The sequence below is a fragment of the Rattus norvegicus genome, chromosome 1 (assembly GCF_036323735.1).
Source record: "Rattus norvegicus strain BN/NHsdMcwi chromosome 1, GRCr8, whole genome shotgun sequence".
Lineage (NCBI taxonomy): Eukaryota > Metazoa > Chordata > Mammalia > Rodentia > Muridae > Rattus > Rattus norvegicus.
The window spans coordinates 164221498-164245719 of NC_086019.1; the positions used below are offsets into that span (position 1 = coordinate 164221498).

The 24222-nt window shown below is 49.6% G+C and overlaps 2 protein-coding genes across 6 annotated transcripts in view; both read left to right on the plus strand.

Moving 5' to 3' along the window:
* C2cd3 (C2 domain containing 3 centriole elongation regulator) overlaps positions 1 to 3591 on the plus strand; it is a 97785-nt gene extending 94194 nt beyond the window's left edge. For 2 of the 5 annotated variants that reach the window (XM_017588950.3, XM_017588952.3), the window contains exon 33: positions 2815 to 3591. In XM_017588950.3, coding sequence (XP_017444439.1) covers positions 2815 to 2964 — 150 coding nt within the window. In that variant the 3' untranslated portion in view covers positions 2965 to 3591. Of the gene's footprint in view, positions 1 to 416; positions 2462 to 2814 lie in introns of those variants that run through there. The other 3 variants (XM_017588951.3, XM_063285131.1, NM_001191602.1) reach the window with 2 other exon arrangements.
* A 2821-nt stretch (positions 3592 to 6412) lies between these two features.
* On the plus strand, positions 6413 to 19396 carry Ucp3 (uncoupling protein 3). Its single transcript, NM_013167.2, has 7 exons — positions 6413 to 6508; positions 12538 to 12695; positions 13202 to 13403; positions 13602 to 13802; positions 14707 to 14808; positions 15177 to 15357; positions 17962 to 19396. Exons 2-7 carry the CDS (start codon positions 12570 to 12572, stop codon positions 18074 to 18076), a joined length of 927 nt encoding a protein of 308 aa, NP_037299.1. The 5' UTR covers positions 6413 to 6508; positions 12538 to 12569; the 3' UTR covers positions 18077 to 19396.
* Positions 19397 to 24222: the final 4826 nt, after the last annotated feature.

Below are 24222 nucleotides of genomic sequence, written 5' to 3' on the forward strand. Positions count from 1 at the left end.
GGTCAGACGTCCCCCAGACTACTTTGTGGTTTGTTGTTTGTTTGCTTGTTTGGGTGGGTGGTTTAGTTTAGTTAGTTGTTGTTTACTGGTTGTTTTTTGGTTTTGAGACAGAATCTTACTGTGTTACTTGGTTGGCCTCAAATTCCAGAGGTCTCCCTGCCTCTGGCTCCCAGGTGCTGAACAGCTCCCTTTCCTGTGTCTGCCTGGTGACTGCTGTCAGCAGAGGAGCTCCCTCTCCAAACCTCCATTTGACATCCTCTCCCTTCATACTGTGTTCAGACTTCATGTTTCTCTCTAGTCTCTCCTCGACGTTCCCCTCCAGGGATTCCATCTACATAAGGTCCTTCTGTCCAGACCTAAAGAATCCCTAAAGTTTGATGATCCACTTGCCATATGTGTCTCTCCTGCCTCCTCAGGACACGCCAGGCTGCTGGGTGCTTGCTTTTTGTCTGCGGTGCAGCTGCCCTAAGCAGGAGCATGAGAGTATGTAGAAGAATGGCCAGTACACTTGGGGTTATATATCCTGCCTTGAACAGTTTCCTTCTGCCCAGACCTGCAGGGTTACGTGTTTTGCTGTAGCAACTCTGATAAAGAGATTCTTTAGCACTTACTGATCAAGATGTTTGTCAAACCCATTAAAGTCAACAGGTGCTACTGAGTGTATGTCTGTGTGTATTTATATCTCCACCCTCTCTGCCCTGGGCCCTAGGCCTGGGCTGTGCAGATAAGGTCCCCTAGGTCACTGGGTCTGGGTGTGGGTGCTGGAAGGTGGGCTGAATCAGCCACATTAGCTTCAGCTCCAAGGATGATAGGACCCCGAGGCAGCTATAGGCCTGTGTGTATGCCCTTCCTCTTTATGGCTGGCCTCACTCTCAGCTCCAATGAAACCCAGCTATCTTAAGCTCCCAACACTCATTGAGGCCTACCTGGACCGATTCAGCTATTATAATGGCTCCTTTCCCCATGTTCCCAAGCTCCAAACCTCATCTCTGACTGCTGGGTAGGTCAGTGTCCATCTCCCTTTCATCTTGAGTCCTCTGCAAGGGCAGGAGCCATGTCTGTCTATTGTCCACATGAGCTGTTCAGAGGGAATAGGTCTTAAACTTATAGGAGTCTTGATGAGCCACCAACAGAAGCTTGATGGCCATTTCATGAACTACACAGAACTGTGGAAGTCTCCAAAGTAGAGACATAACTTCTAACAAGTGTAGAAACAGAAGTCCAGTTTTAGAAATTGACAAATGATCAAATACGGTGCCTCGGATCAGAGGTACACAGTGAGACCCTAGCTCATAAATACAAGACCTGTTTCAATCTGATCTGGCTTAACCTCTTAGTTCCCTGTAGCAGAGGATAAAAAAAAAATGTAAGCCACAACCAGTGACCCAAAAGATGTGTCTGTAGTACAGCCAGAGCACCAAATGGGACGGATGTCTCCTCTAAACACCAAACCCTCGGGATCTTGGAATGAGGCACACAGGATCTTAAAAGTCTTGCGGAGAACCTGAAGTACTGTGTACACACAGTAGGCCACAGCCATTGGCTCTAGTGGAATGAGTGAGGCGTTTACTGCTCAAGGCAGTTTTCTCCCAACCTGATCTAAACCAGGTCTTCACGACCCAGTCCTACCCACTCTTGGTCTCATGGCTTCCAAGCCCTCATCTTGACTTGGCCTGCCTGGGGTTGTATATTAAAGCTCTAGTTAATGTCCTCAGAAGTGCCGAGTCTGGAGCAGAGGGCAACATGGAAACACTGGCCTCTTGGCCCTCCCCTGGCCTGAGGTGTTATTTTAGAAGGAAGACTGCAAACCAACAAATACCCTTCCCGTTGGCCTAGACTCCCCAGAACACAGAGCTGTACCTCCAGGCTCTGACACTGCTCGTTCTTGGTCACCAGGAATGCCTGCCTCAATGCCTGCTCGGCTTGTCCACCACCCTGCAGTGCGCAGAGATCTGGACTGACAGGGACAGTCCCTTCTGTCTGCCCAGCCCCCTTGTTCATGGTTGGGAAACTAGCTCCAAGCAGTAGAGAGATGCCCAGCTCTCATTCCCCTTAGCCATTCTGGCGGTAGGGCACTGTGCCTCACCTGTTTTACTCTGAGCTGTGAAGCCAGGAACTGTTCCATTTATGTCTGCCTCCATTTGGCATGTATTTCTCCACAGAAAGGAGCAGTGGGGCTTCGGAGTGTACTTCTCCTGGAGCCTCTCTAGCCAGACCTGTTAGCACGTTTACAGGGTACAGGCTGTGGGGAGGGCTGGAGCAGTGTGGTAGAGTCTCATTGCTCCATCCTCATGGGAAAGGCCTGTAGATTTAAGGACAAGAAAGAGATCTTCCCATAGGGCAGGCTGTGCACTGTGAAGCCAAGCCCGTTGCCCTTGGTGACGGCCTCCACTCCTCTGTGTTGGCTCTTCCCTGCCTGACCTCCATCTCTTCCCTAAGGGCCTTATTCTCAGCCCGCCAGGCAGCTTTGCCATGATACAGATCTGAGCCCCTTCAGCACAGGAACCTGGCAGGATGCAAAGAAGGGGAAGTGGATGTGCACACACACGGCTTTGTCTGTGGTGGCTGCTCCAAGTGGGATTCCCGCCTACCTCAGCTCTGCCACTCAGAACTGCACAACCTTGAACTAATTGCACCTGGCCTGTGGGGAGAAAGGTACCCCAACCTTGTGATGTCATGGCAAGGGTTCCACAAGACAGAGTGTGTAACGTATTTGCAACCCAGGTACCTGCAGAAATGTTAGCCCAAGCACCAAAATCATCCACTGTAATGCTATGTCCTCGGTGCTAATCAAGCTGACTTCCTTTTCTCCAGGACAAGAGTGAGGCTACCACAGGAGCCCTTGCCCAAAGGCCTTGTCGCCCCAGACCTTACTCACTCCCTCCCAACCTTCCTGAGGAAGAGACACGAAGGATTGCACGGATATTTTCTTCCCAATATTCCCAAAAGACTGATGAAGCCTGAGGGAAGTGGCTACCAGCCAACCTCTCAGCTCTGTTCAGCTTGCAAGAGACACCAGGTCTGTTTCCCTCGGCATCCTGGGGCCACTACCATCACCCTGTTCCACAGGTATCTTCAGACCTAGTCAGCTAAGACCAGAGGAGTGTCCCGAGCCACCTAGCAGCTGCCTACCAGGACCTCAGCTTCCTTCTGGAATGAGGTGACAGCTGGATGACTCCAGCACCCAAGTGTCCCGCCATCTTCTGACTGTGGGGCCTGTAGAGGCCTCTCTGAGCAGAGAATCCAGTGTCCTTGGCACAGCCTACTGCTGACCAGAGCATGGGCTCTGCGTGAATAGGACGGGCTATTTTTGCCGTAAATATTGGAGAAGCATAGAGTAAGTGTGTGCATAGTGAGCACATTCCAGGGCCCTCTCCAGCTTGTTTGTTTGGGAATGAGGTATTTTATAGATATAAATTATTTTTATGATGTATTAAATTAATCAATAGAACAAGGGAATTGCTTCCTTTAAACTGTATTCGATTGTCTGAAACCTAACCATGTTTTTAACGTATTATTTGTTTTTACTCAGCTCTGAAATTCATTGTTTTGCCTTTGTTTTAATAAAAGTCTGGCATTTGTATTTGTGTACATGTGTTTTGGGTTGGTCATTGGGGAAAGGTGTTGGAGTTCATCTGTACTTTTAACTGCAGAAAGAAGGCACGGCTGTCACTCAGCCATCTGCAACGTGGGACTTGTTCTTCCAAGTGTCAGATTGGCCCATGTTCGAGTGACGATAGTGTCCCTCTTCTAGTGCTTTGGGCTTTTGCTTGCCCATTCTTGATTTGTCTTTTCCTCTGATGGCCCTTTAAATCTCACAGTGAAAGTCTGCTGGTCCCCTGTGTTACTCAGGAGGGAACTTCTGTCAAAACAGCCACTTGGGCAGCTACCACAGACAAAGCCCTCTGAGGATGATTCTGAAGGGGCACAGCTGTCCAGTGCCAGCTGGGTAGTGAGGCTAAAGGGAGCTACCCAAGGGCCCTCTGCTTGTCACCCCTGTGTGTCATTTCACTGAATCCTCAAAACAATTCCCACAGTTAAACTCAAGGCCAAGGAAGTCAGAGACATTGCTTCTGTATAAGTAGAAAGTGCATCAGGACCCAAGACATTCCCAGAAATAAGGGGCTCAGACCAAAGCAGGATACAGCCAGCAAATGCCCTGAATTGGGGCAGGCTCAGGCTGCTGCATCCAGGGAAGGATTCCTGAAAGAAACCAGAACTGGGGTAAAGCCCAGAGAATAGACCAGGTCATGGACAGTTGCACAGGGAACCAGAGAATGTTCTGGGCCATATCAGTGTCCAGCCTGATTGAGTTTGTGGCTCTGGCCTCATCTGGAAGGCACAGACACTTAGACGCTGGCTTCATATGGTTGCTGTGAAGATCAAATGGGACATTTCTGAAAATGCTTGGCTGGCATTTGGCATATAATGGGAGCTTGAGAAATGTCAGCCCACACTTCCTAAACGCTGGAGTGAATTCGCAGCAAGTGTACTGCTTACCCAGAAGGCAGAGCACTCCAGCCTCCCTAGATGGGCCATGGACCCTCAGCCCTACCTGTCCCACATATTTCTGCTCCTTGAGTGTCAGCCTGCAAACCTGCCCCATCCCTACCCTGCAGCTGGCCTTGCCCCAGACCTCACACTCAGCCAGAATAGAGCTTCCGGTACCTGGAATTCCACATCCCTTGGGGTGAGAGACCTCCAAGTTCCAGGCCTCAGGGGGAAAGCTTGAGGTGAAGAAGGTCACTGCCAAATCCTGTTCCTGTAAATAACCTGAAGGAGTCAAGTGAGAGCAGGGCCACGGGAGGCCACGGCTGCAGGCAAAGTGGAGGTCTGAAACAGACCATGCACAAACGGTGTGTTATTTACCAGTCCCTCATCCCTGACACCTCTGAGGTGACTTGACTTGCCAAGCTGTACAACACATTTGTCACCACAACCAGAATGAACCCCGACCTTCTCATTCATACCCTCCACAGATGCCTGAAGACTATTTCTGGTGACCCAGAGACCGTAGCAGTCAGCCTTAAAACTTCCAGCAGAGGCCTAGCCCTCTGAGCTCACCTCCCTCTGGGTTTCTCCAGAACCTGCTGCCTCTAGTTTGACTTCTACTTGTACTCCTCCCCCATGTGGCTCCCACAGTCCTGCCCACCTCCAGATTAATAGTTCCAGACAGAGCCCAAAGCAGTAGGCAGTCTCTGGTCCAAGAAAGAGGATAAACAATCGGATGTCATAGCACCCATTCTGCCATGGCTCTGCACTCAAGTTCCAAAAAGTACCTTCTCTGCCCTACCTGTCTCCTCTCCCCTCTCCTTTTAGTCTCCCTTCTATGTCACCCAACTCCCAGCTCAAGCTGCACCCAGTCCTTAACCTCAGCGGCTACAGATGGACCAGCCTACAGTGTTTGCTGCAAGGAATTCTGCTCACCTGCCCCTTCTCACTCCGGCCCCAGCATCTCCATGCCAAGGGCCATGTCATGAGGAATAGTGATGGCAGCAGATAGACCCAAAGTGTGTTATAGGTTACAGGGTTGCAGTGTACTAGTGGTGGGTGTGACCTCGGGAAGTCACTGTCCTTGATTTTCTCTGTAAAGTAAGCATTGACACATGAGGGCTGTACTCAGTGTATATGTATCTACTGATACACACCACAGTGTGCAACAGCACCAGGGAAGAGACTAGCCACAAGAAGCCATACATTCTGTACGATCCTGCTCAAACAAAATATCTAGAAGCAGAATAAAGATGAGTGGTTGCCTGAAGCTCGGGGAAGGAGGAAGGGTTGACTCGTTTTTTGTCTTTGAGCCATTATGAAAATGTTCTGAACTAGAATGTAGTGGTTGATCAACCTGACTTTGCTAAAAGTTGTTGTGTGCTCCATGTGGGCAAATCACATTCTATGGAAAATACATCTCAAAGCTCTTTTCCTTTGCTTTTAAGTCTAGGAGCCTGTTTTAGTAATACCTGCTTCCTAGGGTATGGGAAATAGACGTGGTGAACCTCAAGTATCAAGCATATCTTGGTGCCAAAATGTCCTCTAGCTTCTCCGCCCTATCTTCTCCTTTCCCTTCTGGAGGAGAACATGAGGTGTCTAAGAAATGATGCCTATAATCATGGCATAGGATCCTGGAAAGTCCCTGTCCTAAGACCTTGACTTTTGGGCTCTGAAAGGTGACAAGAACTGTCACACACCACATCTCCTGGTCACCAAGGTAGCCCTCCTCTTGAAAGCTCAAAGGAGCCACGTTACAGAGCCCCAGGTCACGGAAGCTAAACCAGATCTGGAACTCACTGGTCTCCTCCCTGCACCCCGCCTCTTGTCAAGTGACCAGACTGTCAACTAGCTTCTCAGAATTAGGTTTCAGGTCAGCTGGTGCATAAGGCCAGTGCCGAGCCAGAGGCAGCAGAGACAACAGTGAATGGTGAGGAGGGGCTGTCAGATCCTGCTGCTGCTAATGGATGGAGCCTTAGGGTGCCCCTACACCTCCTGACCTTGGCTAGACTCACAGGTAAGACCCCATACCTCTCCTCAACTCTCCTCTGTCCCTGCTCCTCTGTCTTCTCTCCCTTCCAGGGATGCTCACAGTAAGGAGCTGCCAGGGATCACTCACACGGCGTGAGAGACAGAGTCTAGCTCCTACCTGTAAAGAAGAAGGAACTGCAGCCCTGGGGAGAGCCTTGACTCCCATCTGTGTGACTCCTCAGGACTCCCTTGTCCTGCTGACCCCTCTGCTGGGATCTTAGAAATGTCAGGTGGAAAGTGTCCCTGTCCTTTGGCCCAGGATCCCCACAGAGCACACGGCCCTTCCTGGGTAGACATGATAAGGGCACGTCTGTCCTGAAGCCTGGTCTAGAGTCGTGTTCACTCCGTCTAGTGGCTTCCGTGATAGAGATTTTGTTGGAGAGAGTTGGGTTGGGCAGGACACGCTCAGCAAACACCAATGGATCCTGTCAGCTAGAGCGCCCCATGTTGTGGTTACCCCAGTAGAGCTACAAGGGTGAGGATTGTTCTCCTCCCGCTGGTGGCATCAGACCAATGCTGGACAGGTTTCCTCAAATAACAACTGAGGTGCAGCAAGGAGGAGGTTGGGAAGCCCTGAACTCGGAGTTTCCTGCTGTGCCGGCCATTGCAGCCCCACCCCCACCCCACCCCGTATGTCTGCCCATCCTTTCTATTTCTCATGGATGGCTCAGGGGTACTCCTTCCAAACTTGGGTACACACAATTGCTCTCAAAGGTGACAAGTGCTGTCACACACCAGCCTCCACTGTCTCTTGAGAGCCCCTTTCCAGCAGCGTCCTCACTGGTAGAACCCCATCGCTCCCCTCTAATCTACCCCTGCTTCCTGAACCAGCATGCTCTGACTGCCTGGCCCTGACCCCCCACACTGGACTTAGCGTAACCTTGGCATTCGAAGCCCTTGATCAAAGGGCCCTGAGGTCATCTTTGACCTCATTTCCTGTCTCCTCATCTTGGTAAGAATGGTCTGACTTAGGGTCTTCCCTACAACGGTCTTCACAGAGAAGGAGGGTAAGTTGATCTTGTCCCAGTTTGAAGGCTCCGACAGAGCTAAAAAACAAAACAAAACAAAACAAAAAAATGTTACAGATAATGAGGCAAGCTACAAGACTAGGGTCAGAAGTAGCAGAGGACAAAGTGGGTACAAGAGGGAAGTCCTGACTGACAGGGAAGCAAAAGCACCGGCCTCAGCAGGGAGAAAACTCCATTCAGTGTCCTCTGCAGGACCTGGCTCAGCACCAGCATCGCCTGAGACAGTGGCCATACACAGGTTCTTCGCTTGTTTAACATCAGTGTTTCTCTCCAAAGCAGAGCAGAGCACAGGGCTCTCCTACTAACACATGAGTAGTCAGTCCCCAGACAGACTTTGATGAAGGGATTCTAAAGAACTTACCCCAAAGGGTCTCTCCAGATCTGAGCGAGCCGTAGATTTAGGCTTTCAAGTTACCCAGAAGTCTAGCTCTCTGGGGCAAATTCAGGACTTGAGAGAAGAGAGGCCACTAGGACACCATGAGGAGAGTCAGCTGTTCCCACAGTACATTCCAGGCTTGGGCAGGGAATCCAGTGCCTCCATGCTGGGAAGGAGCCAGGCCTTGCTGCTCTTCTGTAGGGCAAAGGGGAATGAGACCTGAGCAAGTGGAGGGTATTTCTCTAAACACGCCCACACCGCTATCCCTCAGCCAAGTTGGCTTTAAAGGCTCTGGGCCTCGGGCAGAAGGCTGAGCCTCCAAAGAACCTGTTCCCTGCTCAGGCTTGTCTGTTTACAACTCAGGCAGACATACTGAGAAGACAGTCTGAAGGGAGAGCCTGGGAGAGCCAAGGCCTGATTACAACTACCCACACAGAGCTTAGCTTCTCTGGGTCCATGAATTCCATCTGCGGACCTTGTATTCACCCAGCCTTCTCCAGACTCATGCTTGGCATTGTGAAGCATTTAGTAACTGCTTCGAATGCTCAACAAAGGCTAAGACCCCGAGAAGCCAGGTTACCACACTGACTAGACCTTATGTGGTGTAGCGAAGACAGCTTTATTGCTTGGCCCTCAGAACAACCAGATTGGAGTCCTGTGACCAGTGGTCAGTCAACCTCTTTCCATCTTTTATTAAAATAATTTACTTATTTTTATTTTATATGCATTTATGTGTTGCCTGCATGTGTGTCTGTGTAAGGGTGACAGATCCCAGAGTTACAGACAGTTGTGAGTTGCTATGTAAGTGCTGGGAATTGAACCTGGAGCCTGTGGAAGAGCAGTCAGTGCTCTTAACTGCTAAACCACCTCTTCAGTCCAACCTCTTTCTGTTTTAAGCCTCTACTTTCTCATCTGTAAACTGGATTTAAATACTGCCCTGCTTCTGCCAATGTGGTTTTGAACCTAAAACACGGGCTTGGACACCAGGGGCTGGACACACTAAACAAGCTAATGTCTCTAAGCCTCGGCTGCCTTTCCTGACAGGTGTTAAGGATCAAGGGGGATGACGTGTGTAAAGTCCCCAACTGCAGGGGCCTCACAGACCAGCAGCCAGGCCCTCCTGCTCTGAGCTTCCACTGAACCAACACCAGTGGTTCTCGATTTGTGGATCATGACCCCTTTAGGGGATGCCTATCAGATATCCTACATATCAGATATTTACATTAAAATTCACAGCAGTAGCCAAATTACAGTTATGAGGTAGCAACAAAAATAATGTTGTGATTGGCGTCCATACAATATGTCTGTTAAAGGGATACAGCATTAGGAAGAGTGAGAACTACTGCCCTAGAGGTTCAGCCTCCTGCCTCCCCTGGGCCATCCTCATTTTTCCAAAAGCCCTCACACTTAGCCTGTATTGATCCTCTTGTTCCCCTACAAGTGAAAGGTCAGATCTTCCTTCTCTGTGTCCCTTCTTGACAGCTCCTCTCCATCTCTACTGATCACAGCTCAGCTTGAACTAAGCTATTTATGGGCACGGTCTAAGCCAGCCCTTAAAGCCTTCTGGAGATTTTTCTAGATAAACACACATGGATTTTTATTCTGGGATGCCAAACACAGAGATCTGTGTGGGACGGGGTCTCCTCAGCATGTGCTGGCTTAGCTCAGTGCTATGACGTGAAGATGGGGTTAAACAGACACAAGAGGGGACTTCCAATAATATCACCATCTGTTTTTCCGGCAAATACAGCACTCTGACTGGGTGAGGCCACTGTTCTTGGAGACAGGGCATCCAAGAGGGAAAGTGTATCAGTAGATGGGCTGAGGGGTGATCCATCAGTGCTGTGGGATGGACGAGAATGATACTGAGCTCAAGTCTGAGTTCAGGGAAGGCCCTCTGAAGCGGTGACATTTGAGGAGGAATGTGAAGGAGGTGAGGAGGCAATCTGCTGGTGCCTAAGAGAGCTGTATTCCAGACAGGTGACAGTGATCTACGTGACTAAAGCCCAGTGAATGAGTTGGGGGGAAAGTGGGAGGAGGGGAGCTCTCACAAAGAGCCCTGACCAAGGTGTTGAAATGCTTTTGATAAAATGAGGACTGGGTGGACTATCTAAAAACTAGGAGAGCGGCAGGCTCTGACAGATAAAGGCTTGGACGTCGATCTCCAATGGAGAACCCCTCCTGCCTCTGCTATTTAGACCTAAGTTTCCTGAGTCAATGTATGATGCCACCTAGTTTAGTGGTCCTTAAGATGCAAACAGGGCTGGGGATGTAGCTCGCCTTAGCACACACAAAGCCCTAGGTTTGACCCTCAGCACCATGTAAACTAGATGTAGAAATGGACTCAAAGTAAAAGGCAGGAAGATCAGAAGTTCAAAGATGTTATTGGATACATAGAGTATTTGAAGACATCCTGGTCTGCAAGAGACCACACTAAAAGAGAAAAGGGGGAGAAAAGAAGCATGAAATGATTTTGCCTCAATTCTTCCTCAGAGCAAGGTTCAAAAGCCATTATCCTACACTGGGACCCAGGCTTCCAGACTGGGACCCAGCAGCTATCCACATCCCACGTACCCGACCCCACTCCCTTCACTCTCCATTCAGCCTCCTCACTAGAAACCAAGCCCCTCGAAGTCAAATCCAACCAAGCCTGTTCCATCAGTATCTTGCCTTACCCGGGCCTAGTACAGTGGTCAAGAAATAGCTGATCAGTGGTCAATAGTCATTCATTCAGCATGAATTAGCACACCAGCCCCTTACCAGTGACAGTATTTTTCAGAGAGAGATGACAGCAAGCCTGAGTCTTTGGTTTCTGAACGTACAAGTAGAAGAAGCATCACAGAGGAAATATATATATATATATATATATGATATATATCATATATATATATATCATATATATCATATATCATATGTCTCAGACCTGAAAGAAGACAACACCTGGTCTGGTTCCTACCCCCTTTGGTACCTAAGTGGTTCCTATTGATGAACTAAAATTTTATATATTTTTATTTTATATATAGTTATTTATATATTATATTTGTCAGATGAATTATATATATATGAGATAGATATATCTATATCATATCCATACATTTTGTGTGTTTTTTTCTCATTGGCCCAAGAAGGGGTAGGTGCACCTAAGGTAAACCTTAGAAGACAAGACCAGAGCCCAGATTTCCCAACCACTGGCCCAGAATCCTGTTTCCCTGTAGGGAAGCAAGTGCACAGTCCTATGAGACTGGCCCTGGCCCTGCAAATGGACCATTAAAGCATGCAGGACTTTAGCACACCAAGAAAGCATCTGAGCTAGAACACCAGTAGATGTGCACTGCCAAGAGACAGCCTCAACCCAGAAGGCATGGTGCACAGAAACCTAATTATAAGAACACAGGGTCACACATGATGGTGCACCAGTTTCCCTGTGCACCCAAGGCTAAGCCAAGCCCTTCACTTCAAAAGATCCCTGGCTAAGCAGCAGAAAGTGCACACGTCAACACACACACACACACACACACACACACAGAGAGAGAGAGAGAGAGAGAGAGAGAGAGAGAGAGAGAGAGAGAGAGAGAGAGAAACATGTCTGCTGCCCTGGCATTCTTTGTGTACTGCCTTGATCTAAGACTGACTGTCTTCAACTGACCTCTCCTCGGTGACTGGAGAGGGTGCATGATCCAAGCCAGGCAGAGCAGCCATAAACCACCACAGACAGCAGAAGTGAACATGTGTCAGACCCCAGACCTCAGTCAGCCCCATTGGGAAATGGAGGGCAGCAGAGTACTAAGCCCAGGCCCACCAACAGACCAGCGATTGGGAAATCTTACAGAGATGGGAGCAGCAAGAACTGAAAAGGATTCTGCCTCTTTTATATGGGGAAGGTATATCCAGGCCAGCATGGCTGTGCAGGCAAACAGTCCCAGCATTCGAGAGCCTGAAGTTGGATGATTTCAAGTTCAAGGGTGGCCTGGGAAATTTAATGAAACTTTTGGAGAGAGAAAGGGAGAGAGAGAGAGAGAGAGAGAGAGAGAGAGAGAGAGAGAGAGAGAGAGAATGAGCTGGGGGTGTATCTCTGTGGTAGAGCTTGCCTTACACTAAGCCCTAAGTTTGATTCCCTTTCAAGCACCCCTTTAAGGGATATGGCTTAGTCCAAGATGAATGAGTGTCTCCTTGAGTCACAAGAAATGACCCCCCTGTTTGGGAAAGAGGCATGAAGCACCTCAGAGAGCTTGATCAGTGAGGAAGTATCAAAACCCTGGGAAAACACAGTCAAAGCCAGGCCTGCTGCCTGCCAGGACCTCGGCTTTCCCAGCCATTGATACCACAGGCCCTATCTGCTTCCCCGTTAACCCTCTGTTCAGGGGTGACAGGGACTGTAAGGTGTGAGAGACGAGAAATGACCTGAGTATATAAACCGAACTCAGGCAGGTTAAGTGTGGCAGTACCCAAGCTTCTCACTTTGTAAAGCCCCTTCAGAGTGCTGTGGTTCCCTGGAAATGGGACAGAGCCAAACAACCCAGGCTCCATCTGTTTCCCCAGCCTATCTCCTGCAGCTTCCTCCCTTACTAACCAAAGGATTGCCAGGCAACCTCTTTCCTTGAACTTCAATAGGCAGCAAAGGAACCAGGCCATCCTCCGGAACCATGGTTGGACTTCAGCCATCAGAAGTGCCTCCCACAACAGTTGTAAAGTTCCTGGGGGCCGGCACTGCAGCCTGTTTTGCTGATCTCCTCACCTTCCCCCTGGACACCGCCAAGGTCCGCCTGCAGGTGGGTGCCTTTGGCCAGTGGCTGCGATTCATTCACAAGGAGGAAGGGGCTGCCTCTACCCAGCATCAGTCCATGTGCCAACATATCTTTTTCACACAGAGCTGAGGGAAGGCTACCCCCTACACTGCCTTGGTCCCCACCACCATCTCTTGGGACCAAACAATCCAAATGCCTTAACATGAGGTCTCAGGGCTCTTTACTGCTTAGCCTTGCTTTGTAAACCATAAAGTGGGAAATAAAGGTAAGGAAGTAACGGTGTGAGCGTAGGTAAGCCTCTAATCATCTATTATAGGACAGGGAAAGCAAACCGACCCCTCTGGTGTGGGTGTGCCGAGATGCCACACCAAGTAAGAGCTGCTTTGTGAACCGCAGCACGCTGCACACTCAGCGTTTTCACTCTGCTTTGATAATCATGACCAAGTTCCCTACAGGCATCCGTCCTGCACACACAGCACTGCCCTCCCCGGCTGCCCATCAGCTCCTCAGGCCCTGTTCTTGTTCCCCAGATCCAAGGGGAGAACCCAGGAGTGCAGAGCGTGCAGTACCGCGGCGTGCTCGGTACCATCCTGACTATGGTGCGCACAGAGGGTCCCCGCAGCCCCTACAGCGGGCTGGTCGCTGGCCTGCATCGCCAGATGAGTTTTGCCTCCATTCGAATTGGCCTCTACGACTCTGTCAAGCAGTTCTACACCCCCAAAGGAACGGACCGTGAGTGCCAGCACCCGAGGACACCGAGGGACACCTGTGGACATCCAGGGGTGGGCGGGAAGCTTAGTTGGCAGCTGGAGTGTGGGTCAAGGACACGGAGTTGTCTACCAAGCAGAGTAGGGGAGGGGCAAGCTGATGACAGACACTGGTGAGATTCTGACAGTGTCAGAGACTCCTAGTTCTCTCTGCCTGCCCCAGACTCCAGCGTCGCCATCAGGATTCTGGCAGGCTGCACCACGGGAGCCATGGCAGTGACCTGTGCTCAACCCACGGATGTGGTGAAGGTCCGATTTCAAGCCATGATACGCCTGGGAACTGGAGGCGAGAGGAAATACAGAGGGACTATGGATGCCTACAGAACCATCGCCAGGGAAGAAGGAGTCAGGGGACTGTGGAAAGGTAAACTTGGCACTCTAGGGCAAAGCTTTCCTCCCTGAGGGCTGAAAATGGTGGCCCAGGAGGGATCCTTGCCCTTCTACAAAGGGTAAATCCAGAAAGGAGGAATTCCCAATGCATGGTTCAACATCATGAGAACACTCCAAATACAATACCCCACACACTGGCCATAGGAAGTCAAATAGTGTTCAACTCACCAGTCATCACCTGCATAGGCCACCCTGGGAGAGAGTCAGAAATGAACACGGCATCCACAGGAATTTATTTCAGAGGATCTAAGGAGGCCAAGGCAGCTTACTTAGCTTATGCCACAGGCTGGGGGTCAAAATGCAGGCAGGACCTGAGAGGCTGTGCTGGCTCTGAAAAATACAGAAAGGCACGAAGGAGCAGAGCTATGGAGCCAGTTGTGGAAAGATGAGTGAGGGGACTTCCTTTGGGGTGAATACTGTAGAGTTCCCTATGTGTTTAGCCCTTGGCAAATTCCATAATCCCTCTTCACTTGGACTACAATTCCCATGATCCCTTGCAGGAGAAAAAAATTCAGTCACAGTGCTGCCAGGGCATTCCCTTGCTGATGTTGCACCCACGCCCCATCCTGTTGTCTTCTCAGTGAAACCAGTCTCCTAGGGCCCTGCCATGCATCTGTCACTGTCCCGGAGCCCAGGCTCTCTCCTCTTTCCTCCTTCTGGGTCTGAGGGAGGCATGTTGAAATTTTGACAGAGAGTACAAATTATGCTCCACATGTAGGCAAACCATGGGTGTGGTGTCTGTCTGTGAAGATGCAGGGGGGTTAAAAGCTGATAACTTCAGAAGGAAAAGTTGGGGTCCCTGGCTGAGACCATTGCCATAGGACACTGTACCCAAGTGGGAGTGCTGCATTCATCAGTTCCTGCTGCCTTCCTAACAGGGACTTGGCCCAACATCACAAGAAACGCCATTGTCAATTGTGCTGAGATGGTGACCTATGACATCATCAAGGAGAAGCTGCTGGACTCTCACCTGTTCACTGGTGAGAGTGGGTACCACCCAGAGGCACCAGGGACCCTGAAAAGACAGAGAGAGGAGCAGTGCCCAGTTCAGGGTGGTAATGAGGAAAGAGGCCTAGGCTAGGAGCAGAGCTCTGGGTTCTAGGGGCACCACCAGACTCAATATCTGTGACAGTCACTTCCCTACTGACTTCAAAAAAAAAAAAAAGAGAGAGGTCTGCAGCTTTCTTACTCAGAGCTGCTGAGTTCTAGCTTGCCAAGGCTAACCAAGAGCTCAGCCTTGAGCACTGTGCTCCAGAAGGTCAAGGTTACACTGGAAACAAAATGGCCGCATCGGCACCGATGCACACATACCTCATCCCTGGAATGTGTTCTTCCCTCCCTTCTACAGACAACTTCCCCTGTCACTTTGTCTCTGCCTTTGGAGCTGGTTTCTGTGCCACGGTGGTGGCCTCCCCAGTGGATGTGGTAAAGACCCGATACATGAACGCTCCCCCAGGCAGGTACCGAAGCCCCCTACACTGTATGCTGAGGATGGTGGCCCAGGAGGGCCCCACAGCCTTCTACAAAGGGTAAGTAAGCTGTCACCTGTCTCCAGAACTCTTTCCAGAAAACTTGGGTTCTTGCTCCCCTTGTCTTCTCTTCTTCCCTTCTTCTCTGCCTTTTTCTTTCTCTCTGACTGATTCCATGAATTCCAGGCTGGCCTAGAACTCACTATGTAGCCGAGAGTGAGCATTCACTCACCCTGGCTCTGCCTCTGAACAGGGCATTGCGGGCACACACCAACACACCCAGCTTTGGGGGTTTTCTTATCCCAAGTACTTACAACAGAAGCCTTACTAGGAAGAGTAGGCCCAGGCTAGATTAAATTGCTATTTGTCTCCGAATGTTTTGGGCTGAAGAGGTTTTTCTCTACCTGCTGCCCTAACCATTCACTACCACACTCAGGGCAGCAGAAATGCCATATTCACCACAGCAACACTCAGTGTTCCATAGAAGGCCTATCCTTCAAAAATTTACCACCATTATCAACAGAGTCATTATTGTGTGTGTGTGTGTGTGTGTGTGTGTGTGGTGCGTGTTAGAGAGACAGAGAGACAGAGACAGAGACAGACACACACACACACACACACACACACACACACACACACAGATGCCTGGGTACCTTGCTGCAACACATGTGGGGATCCGAGGGCAACTCTGTGGAGTTGGTCCCCTCCCTCAGCCTTTACCTGGGCTCCAGGGGTCAAATTCAGCCCAAGGGCATCCTCCTTGTGCAGCGGAACCTTAGCCCACTGGGATACCTTTCCCTCAACATCTGCACAATTTAAATCTTAGCCACTTTGCAGACGAGTCCCAATGCCAACTCCTCCCTCACACTGTCACACATGTTTTCCCTCCTCCCATGAGCTTCAGCAATACCGTGTGATCCTCTCATAGAATATTTCCACCTTTTACAAAATTAAATTCACCTCCATGTTCGTTTGCAAGCCCCCTGGACCTGCGGTTGGCAGCTCGTCTGAAGAGCCACAAAGCAAGCATTCAATCCTGCTAGTTCCTCACTAGCACCCTGAAAGCCAAGGCCCTACACTGAGCCTTATGCTAGGTCCTTTATACCCATCATATACCACAGCAACCCTCTGAGCTGGCTGGTAGCTCCCACACTGCTCTTCAAAACAGTAGCTTGTCCAAGATCACAGAATGGCAGGAACCTGGTCCGAGGCCACACCCACCGTGGAGCTGCCCCGTTCCACAGGGAAGCTCTTTGCTTGGCTCCCACCTCAATGTCTTTAGCAAGCATTTTCTGGTGTGTGATGTTAAGTTGAACCCAACAGACAGACTGAAGCCACTGGAGATTCTCCTGTCTGGGAACAACAAGCTTAACCTGACACTGCTTGCCTCAGTCTCTTCAGCTAGTGCCTCAGTCTACTGTGTGCTGGGCTCTGGCCTTGGCCTCCCTTGAAGAGTCACATTGACAGAGCAGTGCTAAGTGCTGTCCCCCACTGGCTCAGTGAACCTAACGTGACTACCCTGTAAGGGGGTTCCTGCAACACACACTTATTTTAGGTTCTTTGAAACAAGGCTTCAGGTTGCTTGGACTGGCCTCGAACTCCTGATCTTCAGGCCTCTGCTTCTCAAGATCGCAGGCATATGTCAGACCCCCAGCTTTTGTTGTCCTCACTTTCAAGTTGGGGCACCTGAAGCTGGGGGAGCTAGGGGTTTAGCCCAGGTTTGACAAGACTCCACAGTTTGGATACATGGTCAGAGTCCTTGTGAAGGTCTAAGAACAGCCATGACAAGCTAGGTATGGTAGAGTTGAAGCAGGGGTATTGCCTTGAGTTCAAAGCCAGCCAGAGCTGCAGAGCAAGGCCCTATCTCATATCCTCCCAACAAAGAAAATGTCATGGCGTGTGTCTGTCCCACCTGAGTCCTGCAGCACGAAGAAACACCCTCCAGGCTGGAAAAAGATAAGGAACAGTCGGAGCTGAGGTAAAAGCAAGTGCTTACAGGGACAGGAGAGGGCCTGGCATCCTCAGACCATGCAGGGTGACTTGACAAGTCTGGCAGGAATCAAGGGGCCAGAGCAATTAGAGAGTGTCTGAGAGAAGGAAGCAGAGAATGGGCTCCTCCCTTCCTCTGAGAAGCACAGCCTGGAGGACACTCTCTCCCAAGGTACTACCAGAGGCCCAGAGTGCTTTTTGGAGGTGAACTGGATCTGGTCCCATACTCCCTCCACCCTGCCCCCCATCCACTTCTTGACTCCTACTTTGGGCCTTCTCTGGGTGGAAATCTGGATGCAAGGGAGCCCAAAGCCCATAGCTAGCATCCGGATGAGCTGGGCCGGGCAGTGTGTCTCAACCCTAGGTGGTATTTACCAACTGCGTGGTTTGAGTTACTCAGCAACTCTGGCCTCAGTGTCTAACAAAGGCCCTGGCAGTCAGCAGTGTGGGCACACAGACCTCGAGAATTAACTTCCTACACAGTAACCTGCCTTAACAAGTTAGCTTTCTTTCCTTTTCTGATCCTAAATCCCCTCAGTACAGAGGCCAAAGATGAAACAGAGTTCAGAGAAGACGCATGACAAGCAGCCTCAGTCAGCATGGGGGGCAGCATGGTAGGTGTGTTGGTGCCCCCTAATCTGCTTCTACTCACGTGGTGGCCATTTCTCTCCTCAGATTCATGCCCTCCTTTCTGCGTCTGGGATCCTGGAACGTGATGATGTTTGTAACCTACGAGCAGCTGAAACGGGCCTTGATGAAAGTCCAGGTACTGCGGGAATCTCCATTTTGAACAAGGCAAGCAGGCCGCTTGGTACTTTCCTCATTAAAAAAGGCCGCCTGGAACAGAACAAAGCTTCTCTGCCCAGGGGTCGCAGGCCCATGCACGCACACGACGGAACCCTGCACTGTTACTGACTTGAGAAACTGAACTAAAAGAGGGGGAGAGTTTTGGTCTTCGATGTTTCATCCTAAAACACCTTTGTTTTGCACTGACCAGATGGGAAATAAATTATATTAATTTTTAAAACCTTTCCGGTTGGATGCCTAACATTTAGGCAAGAGACAACAAAGAAAACCAGAGTCGACGCCTTTGAAATGTAGGATCAAATGATGCATAATGAACAGGAAAGGCCAAAGGCTTTGGCAAGATCGGCCCACTGTGTTGTCCTTGAATCAAACAAACTGGCCGGAGGGACCCTTCAGCGTCAGCACAAAGCTGCCATTGCAGCCTTCCTAGTCACCAGATGACTCCGCCCTGTAATGTGTCTGCCAAGTGGACTCCATCAGGATTCTGGGGGAAGTGAGGAAGGAAAAAGAACACATTGAACCTGTACAGACGAGTCCCGCTGGGCCCACGGAGGACACTGGAGGATAGAGCATGTTCAGTGGATAACAGTGCTCCCCTGTCTGCCCCATCAGGGTGTTGGGAAGATAGAACATGGAAGCACTTTCGACAAGGCCTGTCGTCCACAAATGAGGACGATGTTTTAGGAGAGATTCTGTCCAAAGAAGTTTGAGGAAAATGCAACCTGGACCGCATGCTAAGGACCATAGGTGACTGAAGCCATGGGGACCTGCTGCCTGGAAACGTCAAAGGGCTGGGCTGGGGAGCACTGCCTGTCCATCAGTCTAGAGCAGCAGGACTCGGAATCTTTAGGGAATTGTTAGGACTCAGTAAAGGAATTTCTACCTTAAGGGCGAGGGGGGGAACATCTGCTCTTCCGCCTTCTCCCTTGGAGATTTTCTCACCTCAGGGTCCTCCTGGTCAGGTCCCTGACCAGCTTCACCTGCATACACTGCCTCCTGCTCTCACCCTGTTTTGGTTGCAAAGCCTTTGTTCTACCCGTTAAGCCTTCAGCCTTCCATCTGCAAAAGGGAGGGCGAAGTTCAGGACCAACTTCTACGCTTAAGACTGCACATCTCGAAAAGAAGTAACTCAGTGGGGTCAATTCAGGGGACCCACATGGTGGAAGGACAGGATGGACTCTCGAAAATTGTCCTCTGACCTCCATACGAGCGCCCTAGACAGGTGCATATACGTGTATATTGTACAAACACAATAAAGACCGCAATAAATGTAAAAAAAAAATAAAGGAAAAGTTTTACTGAATATGGTGGTTCAAATGAGATACGTCCTTGCATACGTCCCCCATACGTCTCAAGCATTTGAATACTTGGTCCCCAGTTGTTGGTGGCTGTTTGGGGAAGCTTAGAAGATGTGGCCTTTTTGGAAGAAGTGTGTCAGTGGGGACTGGCTTGGAGAGTCCAAAGATTGACAGCACTCCTAGTTTTTCTGGTTTCTTGGTTTGAAATGGGAGTTCTTCTTAGCTGCTCCAGTCACCATGCCTGTCTGCTGCCCGACACTCCTTACCATGATGGAATTTTATCCCTCTGCAAATGTAAGCCCCAAATAAACTGTCCTTCTGTAAGTTGTCTTGGTCATGGTGTTTCACCACACACAGCAACAGAAAAGTAACTATGACGGTGCCCATCTTACAAACTGTCTTACACAGCCGTGCATATGACATACAGAGTCTGTCTCTGCTTCTTAGGAGGTTGGCTGGCTCTGATGGAAGTCAGAAGGGGCTCCAGGCTGGAGATGTAAGTCATCTGGCAGAGTGCTAGCCTGGCACACTCCGACCCCTGATCCTCAACACCCCATAAACCAGACATGGTAATGCTCACCTGTGATCCCAGCACACAGGAGGCAGAGGAAGGCAGACCAAGAGTTTAAGGTCCAAACTAGGCTAAATAGTGCAAGGTCAGCCTGAGACACATGAGGGTCTGGAAACGAGAAAGGAGGAGAAGGAGGAAGGAGAGGAGAAAGGAGGAAGAAGAGAAGGACAAAGAGAAGAAAGAAAAAGGAGGTAGAAGAAGAGGAGGAAGAAAAAGGAGTTAGAGGAAGAGGAGGAAGAAGGAGGAGGAGGAGGGAACTGGTCTCCAAGCCTAACCCACCTCACTTTGCTACACCTAGCCACAGACTCAGTGTCCTCCCAGAGATGTCACGCTGTTAATCCCACCAGGTGAGAATAAGACTGCTACCATAATTGTGAGCCAAATTTGAGCCAAGCTTTAATTAAATCCTCACCAGAATGATGGACTCTAGCCAAGTCCATTCCTGGGTTCTTAGAAAATGGCGATGGGTGACCTTAGCCATATGGCTTAAAAAGGTCATCATTTCCCCACCCGGTCCAATCAGGGACAAGCAGACATATTCCTGCCTACATTCCCCACTCCCCCGTGTGATCCAGCACATCTGGTAGGTGCAGTTGGGGCAAACAAATTTATTTAGGGGGAGTGAAGACCTAAATAACAGCCTCTGGCCTTTGAGGAGCTGTCTGTCCTCAGGCACGGAGCTTACAGACATTTTTGATTCAAGGATCTCTTAGGCACAGTAATTAAAACTTAAAACTTAATGTGGGCTGTCACGTCCCACTAGCATGTGGACCAGCATTTGACTCCCAGAGCACACATGGTGGGCAGCTCACAAGCCCACCAGGTCGAAGGGATCCGGCCCTCTCTTTTGTCTTCTTTGAGCACTGCTTGCATATGGTGCCCATACACATGTGCAGCATACACTCGTACACACAGAATTCCAATAAGTAAATGTAAAAGGAAATTACAGGAGGAGCTTAGCAATGTCGTGTCCTCCCTCCTTGTGCAGGCTCAGCACCCTCCTACAACCCAGCTACAGCTGGAGATCATCTACGTAGAAAAGATGGTTGAAACAAAAGCAAAAATTATCTTGGTTTAAGGTCCCCCACGTCCTTCAAACCAAAAAGCCTGTATTTAGAAGATTCCTTTGTTTTGACTCAATTGAAATATGAGAATCACACAAACTCCTGGCCTCTTTTTCAGAAGTTCCTGGGGCGGGAAACTGTCTTCTATATGAATTTCTATGTTATTAGAAGAGGAGACGATGCAGATGGAGAAGAGGAAGAGGTGGGACAAACAGGGAGCAGCAGGAGGAGGACTCCTTTAGTTTTTGACAGTCTGATGTAGTCCAGACTGGCCCGGATTTATTATGTAGCAAAGGATGTCCTTGAACTACTGATCATCCTGCCTCTGCCCCTCCAAGTACTGAGATTCCAGGAGGAATATAAGGTCAAGCCTGTCTCTAAAGGATTTTGGTGGAGAGAGATGCCAGAAGTTTTTGGGTCCAGCCTTTCAGAGAAGGGAAGATTGATGAATAGTCTGGGGGCTCTGGGCAGAACACCAGGCTTCTCTCCTGAGTTCTTCAGTTGTTGTTTTGTTCTCAGAATCAAACTCAGGGCTCGGTGCTAGGCAAGCATGCTACATCCGAGCTCCACCCTCTGCCCACTCAAAAGAGGAGGTTGAAGCAGTTGTCTAAGGGTCACTCCAAATACTCTGTCCCCTTGTAGTCCTGGCTTCAACTTCTGCCTTTAGGAACTGTCGTGAACTCACCCATGGAGGAACTCACCCAGAGAGTTGGATTCCTGGGTCCTGGGACCCCAGCAACCCTGAGTCATTCCAAAGAAACCCAGGGGCTGGAGAGATGGCTTAGCAGAAAGCACGCAGTTCAGTTCCCAGCACCCACGTCAGGTGGCATGACTGCCTCTGACTCTAGTTTTAGGGGTATCCATATCCAATGCTTCTGGCCACCACTCACATGCATGTGGAGAGCCCCCTCCTCACACATACACACTTTAAAATAAAATTTAAAAGAAATCTGCTTTTCCTCAAACTCCAGTATATCAAACAGAAATAGACTAGTTTGAACCTAAATTCAACTACAATATAGACACAGTAGAACACAGAAGAACATTGGCATTTTTCTTTCATTTCTTCCCATTTGTTTGTTTGTTTGTTTGTTTGTTTGTTTGTTTTGAGGCTGTGTCTTTCTTTTCTTTTTTTTTTCTTTTCTTTTCTATTTTTCGGAGCTGGTCCCCTTTCTCCTTTTATATATTACACATCCCCACCCTCACCACCACCTGAATGCACAAACATGTATGCAGGTACGTGTGTGTGTGCGCGCGCGCACACACACACACACACACACACACAAGGCCTTGTGCTCGCTAGGCAAGCCCTCTACCACTGAGCTAAATCCCCAACCCCGAGGCTGTGTCTTTCTATGGAGCCCTGATTGTCCTGAAACTTGCTCGTCTTGAACATAGAGATCAGCCTACTTCTGCCCCCAGAGTGCTGGAATTAAAGGTGTGTACCGCCAGACCTTCATTGTGGCCTGTTTTCTTTCTTCTTTCCTTTTTGGCATGGTTTTCCAAGACAGGGTTTCTCTGCTTAACAGTCCTGTCTATCCTGGAACTCCCTCTGTAGATCAAGCTGGCCTCGAACTCACAGAGACCCTCCTGCCTCTGCCTCCCAAGAGCTGTGACTAAGAACCACCATTTTGGCCTTTTTCATATACACTTGGTCTGGTTGCTCCTGCCCTGCTCTTCTGTCCATCTTCTCCCCACACTCTGCTCATGCCCATCGGCAGCTCCTTAATCACCTTTATCATCCTCTATCGCCTTCTGCCTTCCTCTATCTTCCTCCCCTCGTCCCCTCCTTAAAACCCTTTCTGCTGCCATGGTCCCCTTTCTCCTTTTATATATTACACATCCCCACCCTCACCACCACCTGAATGCACAAACATGTATGCAGGTACATGTGTGTGTGTGTGTGCGCGCACACACACACACACACACACACACACACACACACGGAACTAGGATCTGCATATGAGAAAGAATATACAATATTTCTTTCTATTGTGTACATATACCACAGGGCATTGAAGATGGGTCAGGGTCTCCCTGAGTGGCTATGAGATTTTAAAAGCAGTCAAGGTTGCCATGACAACATCCAGGGGAGGGGCTGACAAGTGCAACTTACAGCTCCTACAGTCTCCACAACAATAATTGGGTCAAAGTAGTTGTGTTTCCCACACAAAACACACCTCAAACACCACCAAAATGACCACTGCTGCCACCCTAACTTCAGGAGTGGTAGCATCAAGGTTCCCGTGTCCACCAGACTTGGAAACAGCAGTAGCAATTCCAACTGGGCTTTGATCTCTGCCTACTTTGGGGAAGACACGGGATTTGCTCTCAGGCCATCACCACTATGGGGCCAACATAGGTGAAGAGTTTGGCAGCTACTCATCAAGTAGCTGAATGCCTACACCCAACGGCTTCAGCCATTAGAAGAGGCTTCTTGGTGGCTCCACTACAGCTCTTGCTTCTCAGTCCAGGCAAACCTGGGCCACATAAAACCCTGTTCCACAAAGAAGGGTGGGGGGCTGGGGAGTCAGCTCAATCAGTAAAATGCTTTGTGGCAAAAGCATGAAGGCCTGAGTTTGGGTCCCCAGCACCAGCAATTGCATAATCTCAATGCCGAGGAGGCAGAAACTGGAGGATGCCTGGGCTTTGCTGGCCAGCCCAGCTAGTCAAATCAGGTTCAGTGAGACCCTGCCTCAAAAACTAAGACAGGCAAACATGGTGGTACATGCCTTAGTCCCAGCACTTGGGAGGCAGAGGCAAGTCCATCTTTGAGTCTGAAGGCAGCCTGGTCTATGTAGCAAGTACCAGGCCAGTCAGAGTTACATAGTGAGAACCTCTGAAAAACAGCCCCTCTGGACTATCTCCCACCAGCTCACAAGGGCTGCATTTTCTCTGTACCCCAATAAATGCTTATTACTTTCTGGGGTTCACAATAGTAGCCATCTTAATAGGTATGTGGTAGCACCTCATTATAGTTTGGGTTTGGATCTTCTTCATGATTATTGTTATTCAACTTTCTGTCACTATCCCTGATGCCTGAAATAAATCGGCTTTATAAGGAGATGATGCATAGGTTTCCATCCACCTGGCCCACTTGGGCTCCAGTGGTGATGCAGAAGAACATGGCATCCAGGGAGGAGACAGATAGGTAGATAGATAGATATGATACTTAGATGTAAGCAGTTAGACGGTA

Bases quoted from the DNA above. Each gene is read 5' to 3' on its own strand.
- Ucp3 (NM_013167.2), top strand. From the start codon at position 12,570: ATGGTTGGACTTCAGCCATCAGAAGTGCCTCCCACAACAGTTGTAAAG. The intron at 12,696-13,201 runs GTGGGTGCCTTT...CTTGTTCCCCAG, and splicing joins CCGCCAAGGTCCGCCTGCAG to ATCCAAGGGGAGAACCCAGG. The intron at 13,404-13,601 runs GTGAGTGCCAGC...TGCCTGCCCCAG, and splicing joins CACCCCCAAAGGAACGGACC to ACTCCAGCGTCGCCATCAGG.